Source organism: Cebus imitator, unplaced genomic scaffold, assembly GCF_001604975.1.
Source record: "Cebus imitator isolate Cc_AM_T3 unplaced genomic scaffold, Cebus_imitator-1.0 Scaffold270, whole genome shotgun sequence".
Taxonomy (NCBI): domain Eukaryota; kingdom Metazoa; phylum Chordata; class Mammalia; order Primates; family Cebidae; genus Cebus; species Cebus imitator.
Window position 1 is genome coordinate 1,321,294 of NW_016107585.1, and position 24,672 is coordinate 1,345,965.

General features: G+C 41.8%; 1 protein-coding gene across 1 annotated transcript in view; it reads left to right on the forward strand.

Moving 5' to 3' along the window:
- RARRES1 (retinoic acid receptor responder 1) overlaps window positions 1-24,672 on the forward strand; it is a 35,619-nt gene that overhangs the window by 10,077 nt on the left and 870 nt on the right. The window contains exons 2-5 of the mRNA XM_017500775.2: window positions 8,345-8,407; window positions 11,245-11,428; window positions 16,809-16,945; window positions 24,601-24,663. Coding sequence (XP_017356264.1) covers window positions 8,345-8,407; window positions 11,245-11,428; window positions 16,809-16,945; window positions 24,601-24,663 — 447 coding nt within the window. The remainder of the gene's footprint in view (window positions 1-8,344; window positions 8,408-11,244; window positions 11,429-16,808; window positions 16,946-24,600; window positions 24,664-24,672) is intronic.

The window sequence follows — 24,672 nt, forward strand, 5'->3', positions numbered from 1 at the left end:
TGGCGCGTGCCTGTAATCCCAGCTACTCAGGAGGCTGAGGCAGGAGAATTGCCTGAACCCAGGAGGCGGAGGTTGCAGTGAGCCAAGATCGCGCCATTGCACTCCAGCCTGGGTAACAAGAGCGAAACTCCGTCTCAAAAAAAAAAAAAAAAAAAAAATTTAAATATTTTAATATTTCAAATTGACTTTATGTAATATTTTGCTGATTTTATGCAATATTAAAAAAAAAAAGTGGGTAGTGCCTAATGTAAAGATAGTACAGACACCTACTGGAAGAAAAATCTTTGATCCATTAACAAGAAAACAAAGCTTTGTGGTTTACTATAAACAACTTTTACTGAAAACAGGACATGTCTTTGTAGTGTTGCTATTAGAATGAGCAGTTTTAACTTTTTGGTGCATATATAAATGTCATTATAAAGCAAAATTGTTATCCATCTAACAGGAAGCAAGGAGGGAATTTTCTTTAAAAATTATTTTAGTCCAAACTGCCTTCTCCAGTGTTCCTTCTTGATACTTTTTTTTTTTTTGAGTTTCACTCTTGTTGCCCAAGCTGCAATGGTGTGATCTCGGCTCATTGTAACCTCCGCCTCCCGGCTTCAAGCGATTCTCCTGCCTCAGCCTCCTGAGTAGCTGGGATTATAGGTGTGCACCACCAAACCTAGCTAATTTTGTATTTTTAGTAGAAACAGGTTTCTCCATGTTGGTCAGGCTGGTCTCAAACTCTCAACCTCTGGTGATCCGCCCACCTTGGCCTCCCAAAGTGCTGGGATTATAGGTGTGAGCCACCACACCTAGCCCAAGTGTTCCTTCTTGAAGAACAGCACATACTGTGTCATCATGGAGGTTATTATTTGCTCCTGCTGAAGCAGAGGGCAGACCTGCCACCTGCACTTTCTAAGGTATCATAACCTGATTCACCAGAAACTCCAGGCTCCTGAAGTCACCACACTTTGAAAGAACACTCCTCCATTTCATTTGGTCCTGATGATACTCTCAGGTTTCTGGAGAGAATTAATGGTTCCAGCATCAATCTCCTATTTAGCAGTCAGCTGTATCCTAGTGACTGTCATCTGAGCTACATGTCACTTCCTACCTGCACCCCTTAGAACTTGAGTGGTTCCACTCAGCAGCTAGAAAGTAGTTCTCGAAGTGTGGTCCCTGGACCAACAGGATCAGCATCATGTGGAACCTGTTAAAATGCACGTTCTCAGGCCCCACCCTAGACTTCCTGAATCAAAACTCTGGGTATGGGCCCAGAAGCCCTCTAAGGGATTGTGTGGCACACTCAGGTTTGAGACACTGCTTTGGAATGAGGTCCCTGTAAGAGACCGTCTCTAATCTGGCCCCCACCCACAACTGTAACCTCAACCCCAAGTCTACTCTGACTTAATTTGCTAGCTGCCCCAGGTTGAGCTGCTTACTTCCATGCCCTGGCACACACTCTACCTTTCCAGAGCACCCTCTTCCTCTCTCTTGGCTTGTCTAATCCTAGTCCTTCATGGAGACGTCCCCACCTGCACTGGGTCATGCTTTCATTTATACCTCGTCTGAAAGGGTCTGCATCCAGGGGCTCCTCTAAACTCTCAGATCACCTTTACTTCCATCTGTTATGTGTTGAGGCGTGTTTCCTAAAAAGAAATGTTATACCATGGTGCCTCAGTGAACATCCTTATATGAGCAGTTCCTTCACAGACCTGCTTCACAGACCTGCATCTAACCCTCAGTGATTTAACTGTAAACAGAGTCTTTACAGATGTAATCAAGTTAAGATGAGGTCATACTGGATTAGAATGGGACCTACATCCAATGGCTGCTGTCCCTATATAATATTAAAGCCATGTGAATATGCAAACAGACTCAGAGGAAGGCCACCATTTAAAGATAAAGGTTGCCTGGAGGATCCCTTAAGCCCATGAGTTTGAGGCTGCAGTGAGCTATGATTGCACCACTGCACTCCAGCTTGGGTGAACAGAGCAAGATCCATCTCAAACACAAACAAAAATAGAGGCAGAGATTGGAGTGATCCAGTTGCAAGCCAAAGAATGCCAAGATTGACAGCCACCACCTGAAACTAGGAAGAGGCAAGGAGGGATTCTACCCAGAGTCTCAGAGGAAGCACAGCCCTGCTGACACCTTGATATTGGCCTTCTGGCCTCCAGAACTGTATGAGAATAAATATCTGTTGTTTTAAGCCACCTAGTTTGTGGTACTTTGTTATAGCAGCCCTAGCACTTTAATACACAAACCATACCTGGCAGTCTCCCTTCCAGAGGAAGGTTTGGAGTGGTTCTTGTCCACAGGGAGCTTAGTTGTAAGCATAGTGCAAGAGCATCCCAGCACGTTCTCTCTCTCTCTCTCTCTCTCTCTCTCTCACACACACACACACACACACACACACACACCAGCAGCCAGCTTTTATTCTTCCTTTTCTTAGAGAGGTTGCTGGGATTTATTTTTCTGTGCAGTTCTGTGCAGTATTTGAGAAGAGCAGGGGCTCTGCAGGCCGGTTTCCCTGCTTCCTGTGCTGTGACTTTGGCCAATTCCTGAACTTTGGTCAAGTGCCTCCATTTCTTCATCCTTAAAATGGAGATAACAATTATACCTATTAAAAGGCTTTAGTGATATAATAAATTAGCACATGGGTACCATGTTGGGTTGGGTAAGGCACATAGTAAGGGTATAATATGTAATCACTTTTATCATGATTCCCTCCGATGGTGGCAGGATGTTTTATATGTAAGCACTGAATGAATACTTAATATTGATTTGTTAAGGATTTGAGGAACATTTACCAAAAAATAAATAACTAAAATATAGTGTGATGAGTTCAGATCTTTGAATGCATTCCATTGTACATGCTCTCAAACAGGGATTTGAAAGTGGCCTGTTTCCCTCCAAACTGATTGCAAATCAAACCAAAAATCAGTCCCTAAAGAGTGAATGATGGTATGGTGTATGAGGAAGGGGAGGTGGAAGGTATATGAGAAGGGGGGTGGTATTGGCCCCCTGTGGGGCCAAAAATCACCTGTAAAATAAACAAACAAAAATTAAGATTAGAGCATAAACTATGTTATTAGTGGCCCATGATTATAAAGAATTTAGTTCCAGGCTGTAGTATACAATTCCTCTTTTATACATAATTTTTTAAAAATCTGCAGCAAAGAGCTACTAATTTATTTCTACAGGTTATATAGTCATATGGTCATTTGCTTTGCTTGCTGACTATTTCTTATTAAATAGCCCTTTTCTGAAAGTTACTGGAACAATGTGCTCTGTGTTTGGCTGTGTTTAAAGAAAGGGATGTAAAGTTTCCTGATCTGTTTCACAGATGGGCAGTTCTGGCAGTGTGTGGGGGAAAGAAATGAAATCACTGTGATTTGCATTACAGGAATCCTCCTTTCCTCAGGAAAGCTAGAATTGTTGGTCACTTTTGGCCCCTGTCAGATTTCACTCTTTCAAAAATGTCTACTTACTTTTTTTATGGCTTTGAATTGAATGGATTAGCTTTGCACCATGTGGCTGTAGCAACCTGTTGTGTAAGTCACAGAAGGAGCATCCCTGGGCAAGACCAGAGGTCTTTATAAGATGGGTGCCTCCAAAGTCCCACCTCCCCACATGGTGCCTCAGTGAACATCCTTATATGAATCAGTTCCTTCACAGATCTGCTTCACAGTTTCTCTGGGATACATGCCCAGAGTGGTATTTCTAGGTCATAGGGCATTCACACATAAGCTTGATTTGACCACATATGTCAGATTGCATATGCCAGACTGCTGTCATAAAGCCCCAAACCCTGCCAACCAATGGGCCCTGCCACTTCCTGATTGCCAGTCTGCTAGTGGTACTGTACTAACTTACTGCTTATTTAGTTTGCATTTCTGTAATTACTACTGAGTTTGAGTAGACCTTCAAAGCTTTGTTAGCACACTTAATACATGTAGAGTGCTTAGAACAGTACTAGGCAATTGGCCCAATTATTGGGCAAATTACGTTATTCTATACACACAAGCATCTTTTAAATGACAGGATGTTAAAAATGTTGTCTTAATATAAAATGTTTTATTCCAGCGATGATTTCCGATGTTCAATTACCTGTTTATTTTTTACTTTCTGATGGGACTCAGGGTTTGGTGGTTTATGACTGCTGTCATGTGGCTGGTGGGAGGATGGCCTGCTGCAGCCTGGCTCGGGGCAACCTGACATACTGGGTCCACTATATGCTCCTCTCCATTTCCACTGTCCTCACCTTGGCTTAAAGCCCTGCTCCCTCTCCCCTGCCCCCTTGGCGAGCCTTCTGCTCTCTCTACATTCACTCTGCACACCTCCTCGCTCCAGCATCATTCTCCACACTCCAGCTAGAAGGATCTTTTCAAAACCCCTCCTTCTAGTCCCTGGCTTTCCATTTCTCTCAGGACAAAATCCTGTCTGTGGCCTGCAGGTGCGGCCCTTGCCACCCAGTCAGCCCCTTCCCTGTACTGGCTCCGGCTCCAATCTTTCTGCCCTGGGGCCCCATGCTGCTCCTCAGGCCCTTGCCAGCTCTCCTCCCCCAACCAAGATCAATTCCTTCTTCATCTTCAGAGTTCCGCTCAAATGTCATATCCCTGATCCCTAGACTAGATCAACTCTCCAGCTATCATTTCATAGCTCTTCAGTCAGCCATAATCAAATAGTCAGTCCTACAATGCTCTATTTAAAGTCCTCTCCCTCAGGCTGCCCTGAGGGCGGCTGCTGCTGTTTTGCTCTGTCTTTCTTGCACCCAGCACAGGACTTTGAATAAGGTAGAAGCTGAAATCATGGAGCGATGTTGTTGACCAAGGACCCCTTTACCACAGAACATTTTTTTTTTTTTTTTTGAGACAGAGTTTCACTCTTGCTACCCAGGCTGGAGTGCAATGGCGCGATCTCGGCTCACCGCAACCTCCACCTCCTGGGTTCAGGCAATTCTTCTGCCTCAGCCTCCTGAGTAGCTGGGATTACAGGCATGCACCACCATGCCCAGCTAATTTTTTGTATTTTTAGTAGAGACGGGGTTTCACCATGTTGACCAGGATGGTCTCGATCTCCAGAACATTTTAAATCAAGGACAGCCAAAGTTCAACACAACTGCTGGAGAGCCAGTGTGAGACACTGCGTCCAGAGGAAGGTGGCCCTGGCTGCCGCCGACCCTGCCCACAGACTCATCTCACTAGAGCCAGCAAAGCAGCACGGGGCGCTTGTGACTCAGAGGAAGGGAGATGGGAGACGCCTTTGTGAGAGATAAAACCACTGTGTCTTGATACATGATAAAGTACAACCAAAAATATAAAACTCTTATTTTGGATGAAATGTGGACACTTTTAAGAGTGCCTCATTATTAAAACAAAATAAATCAAAACAGCAAAGAAAATAACTCTTTAAAAGAACAGACTCCACACCAGCTTAAAGCCTTTCTCACTTTGCCTCCATGTTTCCAGAAAACTATTGGGTCAAATCATAAGTCCTGTATTTAAAATATGCACAATTATATCAAGAATAAGGAAGACTTCGGCCAGACACAGTGGCTCACGCCTGTAATCTCAACACTCTGGGAGGCCGAGGTGGGTGGATCACCTGAGGTCGGAAGTTCAAGACCAGCCTGATCAACGTGGAGAAATCCCGTCTCTACTAAAAATACAAAATTAGCTGATTGTGGTGGTGTACGCCTGTAATCCCAGCTACTCGGAGGCTGAGGCAGGAGAACTGCTTGAACCTGGGAGGCGGAGGTTGTGGTGGGCCGAGATTGTGCCATTGCACTCTAGCCTGGGCAACAAGAGCGAAACTCCATATAAAGAAAAAGAAAAGGAAAAGAATAAGGAAGACTTTAGTGAATCTCTTTGTATAGCATATAACCATGCCCCAGTGTGTCACTGATGTGAAGGTTGATGTCTACACATCTTCCCTGGGGGATTGCATCAAATCCTATGGCTTTCACCACTACCTCTGCTGATCCTACTTCTATAACCCTCAGCATTTTCCAAGACATCTCAAATTTCCCCATATGCCAGAGACTGAACCCACCCAACTTGGCTTCCTCCTCATTTTATGAATGGCCTCCGTGCCCACCCTTGCCCACCCCCCGGCTAGAAACCTGAGGGCGTCGCTGACTCCTCTGCAGGAGGCCATACCCAGGAAGCCCCTACTCAACAAGACGGGCAGACTGCGGTGCTGCGGTGCACACAGCAGGGACAGGGCTGGTGCATCAAGCCTTTCAAGGCTTAGAACCCGGTGGCAAGCAGAAGTGTTGCCTTTTGAGTGTTAGTTGTTTGCGGGTGCCCATGTGACTGAGAGTATGAGAGGCAGCAAGCCACAGCCCAGTGTTCCTCCCATATTGGCAGGTACTAAAGATGCTGAACTCAGTAATCTTTGTGATAGGGATCATGAAAGACTTGTCCAGCCACTGTCAGGCATGTCTCATTTATATCCTTTCACTACTCATTGGGTGTTTCAGGAGCAACCTTGATGAGAGACTATGTTATATAACTTCCCTATCCTTGAACTTGGGTCAGCCTCTTGCATTTAGCCCAGTTCTTCCACTCTCTCATGCTTATAGATTTTAATAATAATAAAAATAGTGAACAGACTGAATTTTACCCTGACCCAGGCACTGTCCTAAGCCCTGTTTATGCCTCATCCTACTGTTCACAACACCAGGTGTACTGTGGATATGTTTAATGTTACCCTTCCAGACTTTTGGATCAAGTTCCAAGTCATCTTCCAAAAAGTAAGGATTTCCATGCCCTTGAACACACCTCCCCAGACACCTTTTCTCCAGCCTCACTGTCCCCCTGGAATTCCAACCCCTATATCCCACTCCCACACCTCTGCCTGACTAACACTGGCTCCTCACAGTTAGTTTAGGCCTCTCACCTGCTCTAGAAGGCCTCCTAAACTTAGCACCCTCATGCAGGCTGTGCTCAGCCGCACTGATCAGCTGCACTGCAAACCTGTTTCCGTGATAGAAGTAGGTTTCTGGAAAGGCTGGGCTGGATGTCACATTTCTTTATATCTCCTCAAGCCCTGGCATAGTAGGTGGTGAACAGCAAATGAGTGAAAAGACAGACTTGTGTGTGTGCACTGTCAACCAAAATCAGTGCTTCAGCTTACAACAGAACTCATTTGAAGCTTGACAATGAGCCCTCAGCAAACTGCTCTGTGTGCAGTGAGTACTCCTGGGAATTCCGCTGCTTCCCCAGCAACATCTATGCACCTACAAGTTTAAATATTCTCTACATAAATAACTGCCATGGAATCCTTTCCTTCTCTTCTCCAGTTTCCCAGCATTTTTAAAGCATCTATAATAGAAATGGATGATATCCGGTCTATTTAAAATAAAATAATGCTGTTTGGTTATTGCATTCCTACACTAAGATTCCAAGGAAACTAGTGTGTTTCCAGAGTCTAACCTTAATCAATGGTACTCTCTAGGAAATATTTCTTTTACTGAATTATCATTTTGCTTTCTTAAAAAAATGATGGCAAATAATACGAACTTCTTCTGAACAGTTTAAATTGCCACAATGACCATAGATATGTATATTCCAAAATATGCACTGGAATCAATTCAACAGTTTTAAAAGGCTAGACATGAACATTTCAGAAGTTTAAAAGTATACTTGCCTGTAAAAATTGCAGGAAAGAAACAGCATAGCATTGGAAAACTTCTTCAGTGTTGGTAATTCATCCTGTCGCAGGCTCAAGTTCCGCCTCCTGCCTGCGCTGGTGGGTCCCCTCTGCCTGCAGTGCGCATCCCCCACCTAGATCTGGGATGGCTGGTTCCTGTCCTGCCGGTCTCATCTTTGGGATCGCCTCTTCCCAGGCACCTTCCTACACCACCACTCTTTTTTCACTCATCAGCCCCTGAAAACATAATTATTACTTGTTCTGCATTTGTCACCAGCATCCCCATTGGGCTGTGGGTGGCAGGATGGCAAGTCTTCGTCTGTCCTGCTCACTGATGTAGCCCCAACACCCAGGACAGGGCGTGGAGCAGGCACGGAGGAGCTGGGGATGAAGGAATTCCCTCCAGCTCCCTGCACACATCTGTTCATTTCTCCTTTCGCTGCTCTCACAAAGTCAGTCCAGTCAGAAAACAACCATTTCTCTTTCTCAACTTCCCGCTTTGTCAGTAGGTGTCAGACTAGCAAGCAGAATGGTATGATCAGAACAAAATTTGAAATCTTTCTTCTAAGCAATTACCAATTTTATTCAGGTTAAATGCTATAGCTACCATTTGCATGCCATGTTATCCTAAGAGTGTGATTCCTGGCTATGATGATGTTTAAGGGAGCTTCCACTATACTAAGATTCAGTTTCTGTATTTCAGATTAATCCAAAAGAGGGGTGTAAAGTTGACGTGGTCTTCAGCACAGAGCGCTACAACCTGGAGGTAAGCAGCCACGTTGGTAAAGTATCCTATTGGGAACTGCTGTACATATGGCTTTGTAAAAAAGTTAGAATCTTAACATATAGTGACCTGGAGGTTTGGTTTTGTTTTTTCCTGATTTGTTTCCTGTTTGTTATCAAGAATTAATGAACAGAACTAGGCAAGAGCTCAGTATTTAACTATTTCATGATCTTACGCAAGATTGCATTTAAAACAATCCATATAAGCCATCACCTCCCTCTTCCTTGGGACCCCTGAGAGAATTTCACAGCTCCCTCTGGTATCCCTCCCAGCTCCTCAGAGTCCTCAGAATGACTCACTCTCAAATGCCAACTTACTCTTTTCCTGTCAGCTGCTGACATTTCTGGTTAGCAGGCCAGCATAGCGTGAGACCAACCCCATGAGCTAACGTACACAGAGGCGCTCTGTAAAACACCAGCACATGCTCCAGCCGTTATCAGCCTCACTAGAGTTTTGACCAAGCAGACCATGTTTTGCCAAGTTTCCTTTTCCCTGTTTTCAAGAAGAGAGTAAAGAGAAAACTCATATAGAAATTAGAGCCAGATGAACTTCCTTGTGCTGGGCCAAGCTGAAAGGCAGCAATCAGAGCATGGGCGGAGTGGAGACCGGCCCAAATGCTCTTTGTCTTGTGCTGAGAAGCAGCCTAGAGCAGGCAGCATCCAGGATCAAAGTGTTCCAGGGCGGCGGAGTTTCGAGAGTGAAGGCATTATTTCCTCAACCCCATGTTCCTGGAAGAATGCTCACCAGTATTCAGAAACAAGTTCCTACATGACAGCAGTATGCTCTGACTTTATTTATTAACTCACAAATTAAAATTTCCTTAAAGCATAAGAAAGATGCTTTTGATTGTTAGTGTTGCCAACTGAAAGACTAAAGCTAGAGGGAATACAATTACTAGATTATTTTCACGAACAATATGCTTCCTTGGATTTGATCCTGTAGATGCATTAAGAGCACAGCTAGCTAACTGAAATGATCCATTTCAGAGGGTAAAAGGCAGTTATTTTATCCTCATGCAACGGCTTCGATTCCATGGAGATGTTTTGAGGGGAAAAAGGAGCAGTACCTGGTTCTTTTTCTCTTCTCTGGAAATGGCTTAGACATCAAAGGGGGCATGTAATAGCCTCCTTCTGCCCTTTCATAAGCCTCTTCCTGAATGCTTCCTTCACCATTTTTCTATGTTACACAATAATTAACATCTTAAAGCAGTATGGAAGTTCCCTTTCACTCAAAACCAGCACTCACAGTAGAAGTTGCCCACTGGAAAGTGTTTCTCAGTTTTTTTGAGTTAGTTTTAGAAACAGGCTTGTTAAGCAGATCCTTTATTTATTTATTATTCTTTTTGAGACAGGGTCTTGCTCTGTCTCTCTGGCTGGAGTGAATTGGCACAATCATGGCTCACTGCAAACTTGACTTCCTGGGCTCAAGCACAGATAGAATTTTGATTACAATTTGTTTCCTCATGAACTTTTTTCTTTTTCTTTTTGATTGTTCTTTTCACTGGGACTTCACCCGGTTTAAACAACCACCAAAGTAAAAAGAAGATTATTGCCTCAGCTTCACAACCAGCCAACAAGAGTTGGATTTGGGTAGGGCCAAGAAGAGGCCCATGAACTTCCTCAAATTCTAGGCCTAGTGTTGATATGTGCATTTTTCAGGGAATAGATTCCCTGGCTTTGATTATCTGGTTAAGAAATCTAGGGAATTCCTTAAAAGGAGGAAGAACCACTATCCTAGAAATGAGTCATACGTATGATGTCTGGTTGAAGTTCCAGATATTTCTGGATTGTAAAGTGAGGGAGATCCCAGAATATCCAGAACATCTATATGTAAACATGAATGCAAATAAACATCACTCAAGTAGTTGAATGAATCCCATGTGGATGATCAGTGCCTCCATTTCTTCTGGATTAGATCTTGGCATAGAGAGATGAAGTTAGTGCACAGAGTCTGGGCTTTGGTGTTAAGACAGAAGTGAGGTCAAGCCCTGGCTTACTGCTTATCAGCTGTGAGACACAGAGTAGGTTCCTCCTTAAACCTCAGTATCTTAATCTTTCAAACTGGAATAAGAGGACCTAATTCATAAGGCAGCATGAAGATGATGTTGTTATTTTTGTAAATAGGAGCCAGCTTCAGCCAGGCGCAGTGGCTCATGTCTATAATCCTAGCACTTTAGGAGGCGGAGATAAGCGGATCAACTGAGGTCGGGAGTTCAAGACCAGCCTGACCAACAGGGAGAAACCCCCATCTCTACTAAACATATAAAATTAGCCAGGCATGGTGGTGCATGCCTGAACTCCCATGTACTCAGGAGGCTGAGGCAGGAGAATCGCTTGAACCCAGGAGGTGGACTTTGCAGTGAGCCGAGATCACGCCATTACACTCCAGCCTGGGCAACAAGAGCAAAACTCCGTCTCAAAAATAATTAGGAGCCAGCTTCATCTTTTAGTTCAAGTTAGTAACTTTGAGGTCCGACTAAGGATTATGTTGGTCCATATTAGAGAGGAAAGTGTCTACTACCCTAGAGATTTGAGCCAAGCTGTGTTCAATGGATGTCAATGATATTTCTTTGGAAATATGCCCAACATCATTGTATAAAGTCACAATCAGAAGAGTTTAAATGATAGCAAAGAGAGGACTATCGTATTCAGCTATGACAACAAAAACCACTTTCTATAAAGCAAAACCCACTACATCTATTAATGCCAGAGCCTGCCTGCCATGTACAATGAACTCAATCTTGTGTGTGCCTGTGTGCACTGGGGTGAGTGGGAGGTGATGAGAAAGTATCCTGTTTAATTCCAAAATCTTTACTTCAGGAAGGTGAGGGACATTTGGGGAAATGTTCTGCTCGAGTGCTTTTCAAGAATCAGAAACCCCGACCAGCTGTTAATGTAACTTGTACACGGCTCATTGAGAAAAAGAAAAGACAACAAGAGGATTACCTGCTTTACAAGCAAATGAAGCAACTGAAAAACCCCTTGGAGATAGTCAGCATACCTGGTATGAATCAGCATTTGGAATTTCTCTATTCAGGAATGTATGTAATAACTAAATCTTTTTAAAAAATGGTCACTTAAGTTTTTATCACTAAGGTGGTACTTTCATTCAACTAAAGAGTGTGGTATGCCTCATAATTTAAACAAAACTCAGAGGTATTATCTTTCTGTTCATCTCAAGTCCAATGCAGTAACTCCACCAACAGTTAAGTATCCCTTTAATCTCCTCATTTTCCATCCCAGAATGAGGCGCATGGCAAGAACTGAACCCCAGGTAAGAGGTAGAGGATTCTGAAATAGGATATGCATACAGGGGTGCTGTTTTCAGGGTTGAGTCTGGGAGCTGAGGTGACATCTCTAAGTCTGGCAGTGGCTTTTGTAACTTCATATGACAGCCTCCAGAGCCTCCACTCTGCTCATCACAGCCTTATGCCCCAGGGCCGGGTGAGACCTTTTCTGGGATACTGCAGGGGAGTCATGTTTATCTCATTTCAGGTCAGTGGTTAATGGGCAGTGGTGCTGTCTCTAACAAAGGAGCCCTGCCCTCTGAAGTGACTCAGCTGAAGTGAAAATGAGCTCATTTGTTCTTGGTACTCACCAGAATGTGTGGGCAGCAGTTGAGACTCAGCACATTTACTGGCAAATCCAATTTTCAAAACCACGAAAGTCATCTCTGGCCTTGCTCCTGGGTATTAAGCTTGATGTCTAACCACTACAGCACTCTTCATCCCACCCTCTCCCACAGTTTGCTCACTTGCCCAGATTCTGTGGCAAACCCATGTCAACACTGGAGGCTCTGTAGTCTCCATTCCTGAGTGTCTCTGCTCCCCATTGATTTACTGAGACTAGGTGTCCTTAAAAACCTGGAAGTGGAATACTGCTTCTTGCATTTCTAAAATTCTGAACCCTGAATGATTCTCATATAGTTCTCTGACAACTGGGATCAAGACCTGTGCCAAAGAATCAACAGGAGCAATTAAAATCTCATGTTGTAGCAGAATTGGTTTATATTTAGTATTGCTTGAAATAAATGAGCTAATGACCGATACTTATAAATCTATACTTATTTAGGGATTGTTCTCCATTAGTTGGGAAAATAGGGTTTATCTTTACTCCTTAAAACACAAATTTTAGAAATTGTATTGGATCTTTTCTTTGAATATTTGCCACAGGATCATGAGATTTTAGACACTCTTTAATACTGCAGGTTAACTGAATTATGTTTAGTTAATAAGTCCTGCATATCCATAGGGGCCATTCTACAATAATCTCACTTAATGTAACTACTGTGAAACTTCAAAAAAAATCTTTTTAATAGAGGGCACCTTTCATCAAAAAACTTGTGAGTTTTGCTGTCATATGAAATTCAGCAGAGACATTTAATGGTGCTATCTATAGCTTGTCTGTGTATGTAAAATTATCTACTTAAAACCAAAAAGGTTTGGTTTTAGATAACATAAATTTTATCCAGTTCAAACCTCAGCAGATTCCTACTCAGTATTTAATCGATACAAGGCATTGGGCTGTTGTAGTATAATGGATAAATGAGAAGATTTAATCCATTTTGGAATATCCTTGCTTCACATTGTTTTTTTCCCCTTGTCTGTTTTTTATGAGTGAAAATTTTACTTCTAATGAATTTGTAAACTTCCTATTGATGAAACCAAGTATACTACATACAAAGACTGAAGACCTGAGAATAACCAGCTGAAGTTGTGTCCACCCAAGTGGTTCTACAGCAGTGCTGCCAGCGCTTATCCTTTCAAATGTTCTCACTGTTCACAGTATTTAGTATAACTCATTTATCTTCTAGGGTGATGGGTTTTATCTCACAAATCTGAACTCACAGCAGCACCAAAAGGTAGAATACGTGATGATGAGTTGGATCAAGGAAGTTTTCAGTCAGTGAAGACAAGAATGATGGGAAACCTCTTAATAGTAAAATAAGCAATAAAGTTTATATCCAAGATGTTGAATTCAGAGTCTTGTATTACATAATGTGCTGAAGTTCTTATGGTTTAACTGCTCAAACCAATGAGGAACAACAAATTCATTCGTGAAATACTGATATTCTATTCAGGAAGTAGAAGTCTGAAACACGCTTTCTACAATAACATCTGTAAAAATAGTCACAGCTCCCTGTTGATTACTTATCATATGCTGACAGGAAAAATGACATTACCAGGTTAAAGAAATTACACAGAAAAGCCAGTGAAGAGTACTGAAAGTCCTCAGTTCCAAGTTTGAAGGCACTTGGATAGTAACAGGAAAGCATTATGGAACCAAAAAACTTAAGCCACCTAAGGGTGAATGATGACAATGAAAGGTAACAAATACCTTTTTGCTTGATTCTCAACAGGTATTTTGTTCTAAAAGATTTCTCGAAGTGCTGAGCCCTCAATGCTGCTCACTATTCATTTCTAACATCTTATTGTCCTCCACATGACAGCTGTGTTGAAGCTTTTCCATTTCTTCAAGGCCCACACCCTGGCCTCATACACTTTCAGGAGATAGTCTTGCCTCCTGCTTTACTGACATTGAGACATTTGATTCTGTCATTTCTTCCTACCTCACAAAGTCGCTACATCTTCCCCAATGCCACCTTTAATTCTAAGATCTCTTTTATTTATACCTTTGGCTTTAGTTTCTCTGGTTGTTTCATAATTTTGCCTCATCAGTATCCTTCCCACCTTTAAAATCTTCGTCAACCAGTTCCTTCTCTTGTCCTATAGAGATCATCAATCAGAGTTGTGCTGATCAATTTCTTCATAGACCCATCGCCCCCTTTTCCTTATTCTGTCTACTTTTCAAAAGTAGATTCTATACACACTGCTGCATCCTCAGCCTCTTCCTATTTGGCTTCTACTCTATGTACATAAAGGGACCACTGAGATCACCAAGAACCCCAACCAGATCTTACTTCTTATCCTGCCTCATTTATCTGTTGCACTTTTTTTTTTTTTTTTTTTTTAGACAGAGTCCCTCTATCACCTAGGCTGGAGTGCAGTGGTGCAATCTCAGCTCACTGTAACCTCCATCTTCGGGGTTCAAGCGATTCTCCTGCCTCAGCCTCCTGAGTAGCTGAGATTATAGGCCACTATGCCCAGCTAATGTTTGTATTTTTAATAGAAGATGGGCTTTCACCATGTTGGTCAGGATGGTCTTGAACCCCTAACCTCAGGTGATTCACCCACCTTGGCCTCCCAAAATGCTGGGATTATAGGCTTGAGCCACTGTGCCCAGCCTATCTGCAGCACTTTATGTCATCTACCTTCATGGCTTTCTTGACACTGTATTTAATTCACCTAATAACAAACTCAACTTGTTTTCACCCAAAACGTTCCCACATTCTGTCCTACATTTATATAACAGTATACTATTCTCCTGGATTTGGCTAGAAACTTCGGTCATTTTCACCTAATCTCCTAACATTTAATAACTTGCCATTTCCTATCAAGCCTGCATTCACAAAGTGTTTTGGACTCATCTTGTCTTCTCCAAACCCACTGTCACCATCCTCCACACCTGAACTACTTCTCCCTGAGACCACCGCACCCAGCAGTCAAAGTCATCTTCCCACACTTATTACTCAGCCACACTTCATACCCGCTCTGGCAGCTCTGCAAACAAGGCCTTTCAATATCTGGTGCCAGTATACTGTATACTGTATCAAGACCAGTCACTAAGGCCGCCCCTGCCCCGTGCCTTCCTACCTTCATGTGCTCACTCTCTCAGACCCCCACTCCTCCCCCACCTCCACCCCCACCCCCACACACATGACAGCAATTTAAGGTGCAGCAAAAATCTCATCTCTGTGAAGCTTCCCCCAACCCTCTTCAGCCCAAAGAAACCTGCCCTTTCCCTGCTGTCCTTCAGCTTTCTGATCCTCCCTTCTTAAGGGATCTATCAACTATAACCCTACCCTGCCAACATGCGAAGGGTGGGGACTCATCTTGGTATCCTGCACAGATCCCAAGAAATCAATGAATGCTGCTTGAATTATAATCGATATCCTATGTTCCCTTTTCCCTACCTCAATGAATTGAGCATTCTTTTGGATAAAATAATCCTTAGCATAAATTCTATTCTGTATCGGTAAAACTTGGCTGGTTTATACTCAAGAGTATAAACCAAGGCCTTTCAATATCTGGTGACAGTTTATACTCAGAGTATAAACCAGCCAAGTTTACCAATACAGAATAGAATTTATGCCAAGGATTATTTTACCCAAAAGGATTGGTTTCCTAATAAGCTTGTTAGTGTTCCTCATGTATTGCGCTATTATTCGGCCTTAATATAGTATCCCTGCAAAATTGCATAAAATGATGGTTCATGAACAGTCATCTCATTAAATCTGAGCTCCTAAAAGTCACAAACAGTAATTTATTAGTCATTGTATCCCTACCTCTCACAGTGTCTGATATTGTGTAAGTTTTAAGAAAGATGTTTGCCAAATTTAAAAGATTTTTAGATCCAAAAATAATGCCACAGAACAAATCTACCTGATTTCTTCATGTGTTAAACAAAAGTGAGAGAGATGCTGCCAATACACTGATTAGCTTTAAAGCCAATGATCAGAGAAGCACAAAGATATTTTGGCAGACTGGGAAGCAAAGACCACCATCACACTGACTGTAGACCTAAACCAGAAGGTAAGGTGGAGAATAACAGTGACAGACTTTTCAACCTAATTAAAAATGCTTCTTGGCCAACACAGTGGCCCTCACCTGTAATCTCAGCAGCACTTTGGGAGGCCATGGCAGGAGGATCGCTTGAGTCCAGGAATTCAAGGCTACTGTGAAGTATAATTGTGGCACTGCATTCTAGCCTGGGCAACAGAGCAAGACCCTGTCTCTTAAAAAAATGCTTCTTAACTAATAAGACTAGGTTAAACTGAATGTCAATTTTGAGTATTCAGTAATGAGTGTGGAAAGGTCACATTAGTTGCTGGGTGTGAGACAGCTGGAAGGAGGAGACTGAAATCTGAGAGATTTGGTAGCCGACAGTGGCCGTGGTCTCAGGGAGAAGCAGCCCAGGCATGAAGGGTGGTGGCAGTGAGTTTGGGGAAGACAGGATGGGTCCAAGATACTTTGTGGACATAGGCTTGATAGGACACAGGCTTCGTTGCTCTTATTTTGCATGTATACAGTACAGCAAATGGCTGTTAAATTGATTTAGAATAGATTTACTGTTTGGCAAGTTGAAGAATATAAATCCACAAAGTCACATAGAAACAGATACAAATAAATCACATCTGGCTCAAGGTCTTACTGTGAGAGGGATGACAGGTATGACTAAGTTTAAACCTTATTTCATATCTGAAGCTTCTGAGATTTTGTCTCAAAAATGCATTAATACAAATGTGCTTTTTCTGTCTCTCTCAGATAATCATGGACATATTGATCCCTCTCTGAGACCCATCTGGGATTTGGCTTTCCTTGGAAGCTCTTATGTGATGTGGGAAATGACAACCCAGTTTTCACGCTACTACTTGGCACAGCTCACTAGTGTGAGGCAGTGGGTAAGAAAAACTTGAAAATTAGCTTGTGCCACAAGAATCACTGCAGTCTCCTTAGACCGAATTCATGTGAACTTCTAATTGCATTTCAAGAGTTTTAATCGCATTTCATTTCTTTAACAAATATTTGAGTTCCTGCAATGGGCTAAGTATTGTTTCAGGGGCTGAGGATACACTGTGAATACAATGTTGCTGTCCTCATTATTTCTAGGGAAAGAAGATAAAAAGAGACAGTGAACTAATAAATAAATATGTATCACATGATGGTAAATGCTATAAAAAAATTAACTAGCCAAGGTGTGAGGATCATTTAAGGTCAGGAATTTTGAGACCAGCCTGGGCAGCATAGCAAGATCCCATCTCTACAAAAACATTAAAAATTAGCCAGATATAGTGGCACATGCCTGTAGTCCCTGCTACTCAGGACACTGAGGTGGGAGGATTTTTGCTTGATCCAGGAGTTGGAGGTTGCAATAAGCTATGATTGAGCTACTGTACTCCATCCTAGGCAACAGAGATGCCGTCTCTTAAAAAAGAAAAGAAAAACAAAAAAATGAGGTAGGGAAAAGGGAATGTAGGGTATTGATAGAATTACTACTTAGTCTGAAGTAAGGCTAATTTGAGCAAAGGTGACTTTGGAGTAGAGACCAAAGGGAAGTTAGAGTGAGCTGAGCCCCGCTCCCATAAGGAAAGAAAATGTCAGAGGGAACTGAGGCTGCAATGTTAAAGTCTTTGAGTAGGCAGGAAAGTATATGATCAATCCAGATGATCTTAGGAACACAGAGGGTTCACCTAGAGGGAAACAGTGGCGCAGATGCTGGTAAAAGGACAGACAGATATCAAGGTGGGAGTTTGTGGAAGTTGTATTCTAACTGCTTGGTCTTCTCAGTGAAATGGGACAAAGTCATCAGCTGAGAGCAGGAGAAATAGCAGTGAGGCTGCTGTGGCTAGAACTGAGTGACAAAGGGAGCACCGCTGGGAGACAGATCAAATCGAGTGGGGCAAGTGGAGAGCATCAGCTCATGTAAGACCTTGCAGGCCCTTCAAAGGGTCTTATCTTTCACTCACTTACCCATTAGAGGGTTTTTACCAGAGTGACATGATCTGACTTACAATAGGATCATTATGGCTGCTATGTTAAGAACAGACCAGTAAAGTATTGCAATATTGGGTGGGGCGCAATGGCTCACACCTGTAAACCCAGCTCTTTGGGAGGCCAAGGTGGGTAGATTACTTGAGGTTAGGAGTTCGAGACCAGCCTGGCCAACATGGTGAAACCCTGTCTCTACTCAAAATAGAAAAATTAACTGGACTTGGTGGCAGGTGCCTGTAATCCCACTACTCGGGAGGCTGAGGCAGGAGAATCGCTTGAGCCAGGGAGACAGAGGTTGCAGTCAGCTAAGATTGCACCATTGCATTCCAGCCTGGGCTACAGAGCAAGACTCTGTCTCAAAAAAAAAAAAAAAAAAAAGTATTGCAATATTCTAGGCAAGACCTAGTGGTAGCTTGGACCAGGGTGGTAGCAATGGAGCTGGAAAGACACTTGGATTCTGTGACAGTATTGGCTCATGGGTTGGATATGGATATCAGACATGAGAGGAGTTAAAGATGATTTTTAGAATTTTGGTGTGAATAACCGGAAGGATAGAGTTTTCATTTACTGATTTGGGAAGCTTATAGGAGGAACAGATTTGAGGGAAATTATCTTGATTTGGGGCATTCTAAATTCTATAACCAAATAGAGAATTTGTATAATCATCTGGACAGAAGAGTCTGAAGTTGGGGGAGAGGTCTTGGCTCTAGTTATCACCATATAGATAGTATTTGAAGTGACAAGACTGGATGAGGTCACAGGTAATAAGTGTAGAAAATGAAGTCAAGTTATGTAAGGACTGGATCATGGAACACTTCTGACTTTAGCAGTTGGAGATATGGGAAAACAAAGTATCTCAAGGATGAGGACTGGCTGCTAGTATTAACGCTGCTGGAAAGTCAGGTAAGATGAAGACTGAGAAGTGCCCGTTTGATTAAGCAACTGGAAGTCAATGGAGAGCTTATCAAGAGTCCTCTCACTGGCACAGTGGGACAAAAGCCTGATTGGGGTAGGTTCAGGAAAGGATGGGAAGAGAGGAAGTGGACACTCAGTCCTTTCAAGAAATTTACCTATAATAAACAATAGTAAAAAGGAGAAGAGGACTACAGCTGGACGATGGGTAGGCATCAGGCTGAAAGGGCTTTTTTTTTTTTTTTTTTTTTTTTTTGCTTATTTTTGGTTGGGAGAAGTAACAGCATATTTATATGTTGATGAGAAAAAGTCCAGTAAAGAAAGGCAAAGTAGGAATTGCAGGAAAGAGAGGGAAAAGTTGTTAGAGTTACTATCTTTGATAGGCAAGAGAGGATATAATCAATCCAGATGATATCAGGAACACGGAGAGTTCACCTAGAGGGAAAGCAGGAAACAGTGGCCCAGTACTAGGAGGGCAGATATCAAAGCAGGAGTTTGTGGAAGTTCTAACTGCTTCTGTCTTCTCAGTGAAAGAGGAGGCAAAGCCATCAGCTGAGAGCAGGATGAGAGTTGAAGGTATTGGGAGTATCAGAGAGGCAAGCTGAGCCAATCATAAGCACCAATTTAAAAGATTTGTTTTGTTCATAGATTCACCCATGGATGGATAATCAGTAAATACCTTCTGAGTGTAGGATTTGCCCAGCATTATACCATCATTTTTTGTCAAAAATAAATAGCTTGGTTGGCTTTCCAAAGACCACATGTACAATAGACATCAATTAGAAACCTAGATTTTGTCTTTACTTATCAAAACGAACATGTCTTTCCCCCTTATAGAGTGCTTGTAAATAGAAATTACCATCTAATTGATTGTCGCTATATAACAAGTCAAGATATAGTATTAGTTCTTTTGCAGATAAGTTTCTATCTCTGTTTCTGACACAGTCTCAATCTACCAAGATGACCACATCCTCAACAAGAGGGTTTTACTTTACCTGAAAAGTTAGGGGGAAGAGGTTGTTTTAAGTGTAGAAAATGGCGTCAAGATAATGTAGAACTAATTGTAGTGAATGTGAGAGGAAAACTTAATAGGAATAGAGCAACACATTAAGCTAACAGAGAAAAACTAGGAATTTTAACAAGTTTCCCTTTCTTTTACAGTTGCATATGAGATATTTTTATCACTAGGACATACCAGGGCACAAAAAAAATAACAGCTGTATTTCTCTCCCATTCTAACCAGTCTTTCATGTCCATTATATGTCCACTCAACCAAACTGCAAGTGGGAAAGCGATTACATATATGTAACTAGACAGTTAAAAAACAGAAATGCAAAGGGAGAATGGTCATTGAGTAAGAGTTTTAGATTTTACTTTTCCCCTGTGGTGTTTGGGTGTTAGATAAATAATAGTTGAATATGCAGCTGACTTGCTGGGTCACCCAAGGCAAATCACTTCATCTCTTAGGGCCTATTAAATGAGGACTCACAAACAGACTGAAGTGAAACTAATACAAATTTAAATCACCGGAGCAATTAGGAAATTTGGTTTCAAGGTTGATATGCATTTCAGCTTACAGTTCTTTTAAAGTATGCACATATCCACAAAGATTTTTCAAATTCTGCCATTCAGTGGCCACTAAGGTCTCCTGTGATCCTGATCAAAAGAAGCAACACAAGCAACAGACAAAACAATCAATGATTTTAAAAAATACCCTATGAGCAGAAGTTCTAAATACTGTTCTGAGAAACTAGCAACAGGACACTAGGGCTGAGAAAGCCAGTACAGCAGAGGCAGCAATGACTGGAGGTGCTTGTTAGAAACAAATTTTGGTGCTACAAAAGAAATAGAACTCAAACATAAATTTTCTCAGCAAGGCAAATTTACTTCCATAGAAGGGTGCAACTCGCAGATAGAGCAATGGCAAGAGCACCACCAACAATGGAAAGCAAGAGGTTTTTATTTCTAACACAATGGGTTTCTACTACTGTGTCCCGTCTCCATTGGCTGGAGCTGGACCACACAATCTAAACTGGTCCTGGTTAGCTAATTTGAAGGGTGCAGAGAGGGGGTTACACTAGGGGGAAGGACAGTTTCGGTGGGAGAAACTATTCTGGCAGGAGGGGTAATTTGCAGAGGGAGTAGAATGTGGGCCCTATAGATAAGGACTGGCTGGGAAGTTGCTTGCTGTGACCAGAGCAGGGAGACAGCGATAGTAAGGAAGTCTGGCCTTGAAAGCAGGGAATAAAGAATAAGGAAACTTAAAAATGCTACACCTTTGAAGAATAACTTCTTACTGTATTTAACAGTGCTCTTAGCCCAAGGTAGCTCAAAAAAAGGTATAAAGATTATAATTTTTCCAAAAACTTTCTGGATGGGAATTACTGTCTTGATACTCAGGGTAATTTCACCTTTTAATGCAATTGTGTGATGAAGTACAAGCTTATAAACTCACAGGTCCAAATGAACAAGGCCTGAGGGAAGAGTGTGCAAAAAAAGGTTTGAAATGCAAATATATAACTCATCTTACTGGCACAACTCTTTCCTTAGAACTGAAGAATAGATGTCATTCCCAATACTATGAAGACTGTGCCAAGAACAAGGGATATATGATAAGGCCGTATCTTTAGCCTTTAATATGAATTGAGAAAAATCAAGCTGAGTATTGTTCTAACTCCTGTCAATCAGTACCAGATTTGTAAGCAGCCCAAACTACCTAACCTGCAGCACATCACTATCAGTCAGCTCAGCTTCACCCTAAGTCTCCACTAGCCAAAGCTACATAAGCAGCCATCTTATCTACTTTATCTATTATACTGAAATCTACTTTTTATAACTTCTATTACTAACTTAAGCCTACTTCCTCACTATTAAAACCACCCTGGTTCTGTTAGTCTTCTCTCTCTTTTGGGGTAAGTAGGGTGGAGAGGCATGGGGTGGGTTGGGTCATGAGCAAGCAAAAGGGAACAAACAAAACACTTCCAGTCTGTCTCCAACAAGATTAAGTGCCGAGTTACCAGGAAATGTAACAACAAATCATCATCAATTTGGGCTATAAGATTTGGCATTTATGATGATCTGAATTGAAGCCAAAAGATAATTTCTGAATAATATTAAAAACGACTTCTTGGCAGAGCTTGACTTGGTGAAGGCAGTCCAATCCTGGCATACTTTGCCAGCCTGCAATGCACAATGTCCTCTTCTGCAGTTTTTTAATAAGCTGTGCTTTTTGTTTTGGTTTAATGGTGGTTCCTCTTAACGGAGGAGGAATCTATAAAAACACAAATGTAAGGGGATGTTTCAATAACTTTACTGAGGAAGTTCTCAATTAAATGATACAGGGTTTTCCAAGCATTATCATGACTCACATTTTTGTATTTAAAAATGGGTAATACTCTTTTTGCGCTTTTAGCAAAATAGTTTGTCAAACAGGGCTGGAATCCTAACACTTGTTTTAAGCTCCAGCCTCTTTTTTGCCTCACTGGAGACTGCCATGATTTCCTTCAGAAATGTCGTTTTCAAAAGCAGAATAACACACTGTTCTCAAAAAAACATTTTAAGTTTACAAGTAAAACCAATATATATATAAACAATTATTTTTTAATAGAGATGAGGTCTCACTATGTTGCCCAGGCTGGTCTCAAACTCCTGGGCTCAAGAGATCCTCCTACCTTGGCCTCCCAAAGTGCTGGGATTACAGGTGTGAGCCACCATGTCCAGCCTAAAACCAATTTTTAAATTATAAAAATATATCATAAACAGTCAAGACTTGAAAAATAGTACAGACAGCACAGAAGTCTGAGACAAATATCCAGCTGGTGTGGGACATCTTGGGATAGATAACTGTTTCCTTCCAAGGTCAAGACAGCCACCAAATGGAGGTCAAACAAGGCTAAACATATCCTCAAAGTGACAATGCCAAACTAATCACTGGAACCTCCAGTAACTGTTCCCTTATGAAAGAGACACTGAATCTTCTCTCATGAATTCTCTAACTTTGCTGCTTGTGCCTCAGATGTTTGCTCTGAACATTTGTGGGTGCATTGTGAGACAGGAGGGAAACCTACCCAGTATTGCCAAGAAGACAGAAGATGCAGTTGCTTTCTGATTTACCCAGGCCCTCTCCTCTATCTTCTCCCTCCAGACTTCCTCACCTATTGGAAATTTCATGGCTTGTAAAAATCTTCATCAGTGTAGGCAAAGGGGAGACAAAACTGTGTGGGTTTTTTTTTTTTTTTTTGAGGGGGGTTGCTTTTTTGTATTCTTTAGTAGTCTTAACACAAACCTGGTAATATATCGAAAACACAAGTTTAGTCGTTTGCTGCTTGCAGAGTCCAATTCACAAATGTGAGGTCTGGTATAAATAAAGTGACTTTATCCCAAAGCTAGCTTAGGGAAATAAGTATAGGCTCCTGCCTTTAAGGTACTGTTTCCCTTTTGGGACAAAAAGCAAGGGTTTTTAAAGGGGGACTTGGCATGAACGGCATGCAGGGGAGGAAGCGAGCAGGTGCAGGGTCTATGTGACTGGCTTGAATACCTTATCTACTGGGTGACTGAGCTGGCCGTTGTCTCAAGATACTCAGAGTTCCCTCATGGTCCTAACTGAGGTGCCTTCTCCTGGTGGGAGAGAGTTCCAGCTCTCGAGCTTTAGAGTGAGCACATACATAAGCTTGCCATGCAGGGAGTATCTGGTAAAAGGGAAAGTAAAGGTTATGATTCCATATCTAAAGAGCTGAGTAGGAAGGGGAGAACAGGGGAAAAGGAGGAAAGAGAAAAGAAAAAAAAAGGTTTTTTAAGTAACTCATTCTCTTTCTCTCAGAAAAATGGAGTACTCCATTGTAGGAAGACTAAAATTATAATCCAAATTGAGGGGTTATTTTAAAAAAATGTTCTCTCTTCCATTTTTACTTGTGAACAGATAAGCAACCTAAAGGAAATGTCAAAAAGAAAATATGGAGTTGGTTTAGTCACTAGTAAAATGTATAGAAACACTGTGAATAAAAGAGGTAAAGGCCTGCCTACTGAAAAATATTTAAGGCACTGGGTTTAGAAGCAGTGTGGTATAGATTCATGTAGTATATATGAAGAATATGGGTGCTAGAGTCAGTAGATCTGAGTTGGAATTCCCATTTGTCACTTCCTAGCTGTAACCTCAAATTACCCCTCCTGTAAAACTAGGCTCATAATACATAGATCGTAAAGGAGAATTACATGAGAACATGTAGAAGGTGCCTAGCACAGAACCTAGTCCATGGTAGGCATTCTAGAATTACTAGTTGTTTCTCCCCTTGTCTTATTATCTGTTATATCAGGGCTAATATATCAGCTTGAGGTGCATATACAGTATCTAGATCCTTAAGGTTGTTAAAAGAATCTCCCTATCTCCACAGACTCAGTTTCCATCAGAAACTATGAATATTAAAGAGAAAAAGTGATAGACATTCAACCAGGTTTTCATGTAACTCAGTGACAAGACAAAAATGAAGATCAATGACTTCCATATCTTGAAGCAAAATACTACCAAAAACCATGAGGCTGAAATCTAAAAGGCAGTAGGAGAGTCAAGGCATCCATTCAAAATAAGAATGTATTGTATATTTATTACACCAAATACCACCATATTTATTATACTAACTCTTTTTTCTCCCTCTAGAAAACTAATGATGATACAATTGATTTTGATTATACTGTTCTACTTCATGAATTATCAACACAGGTAAAACAT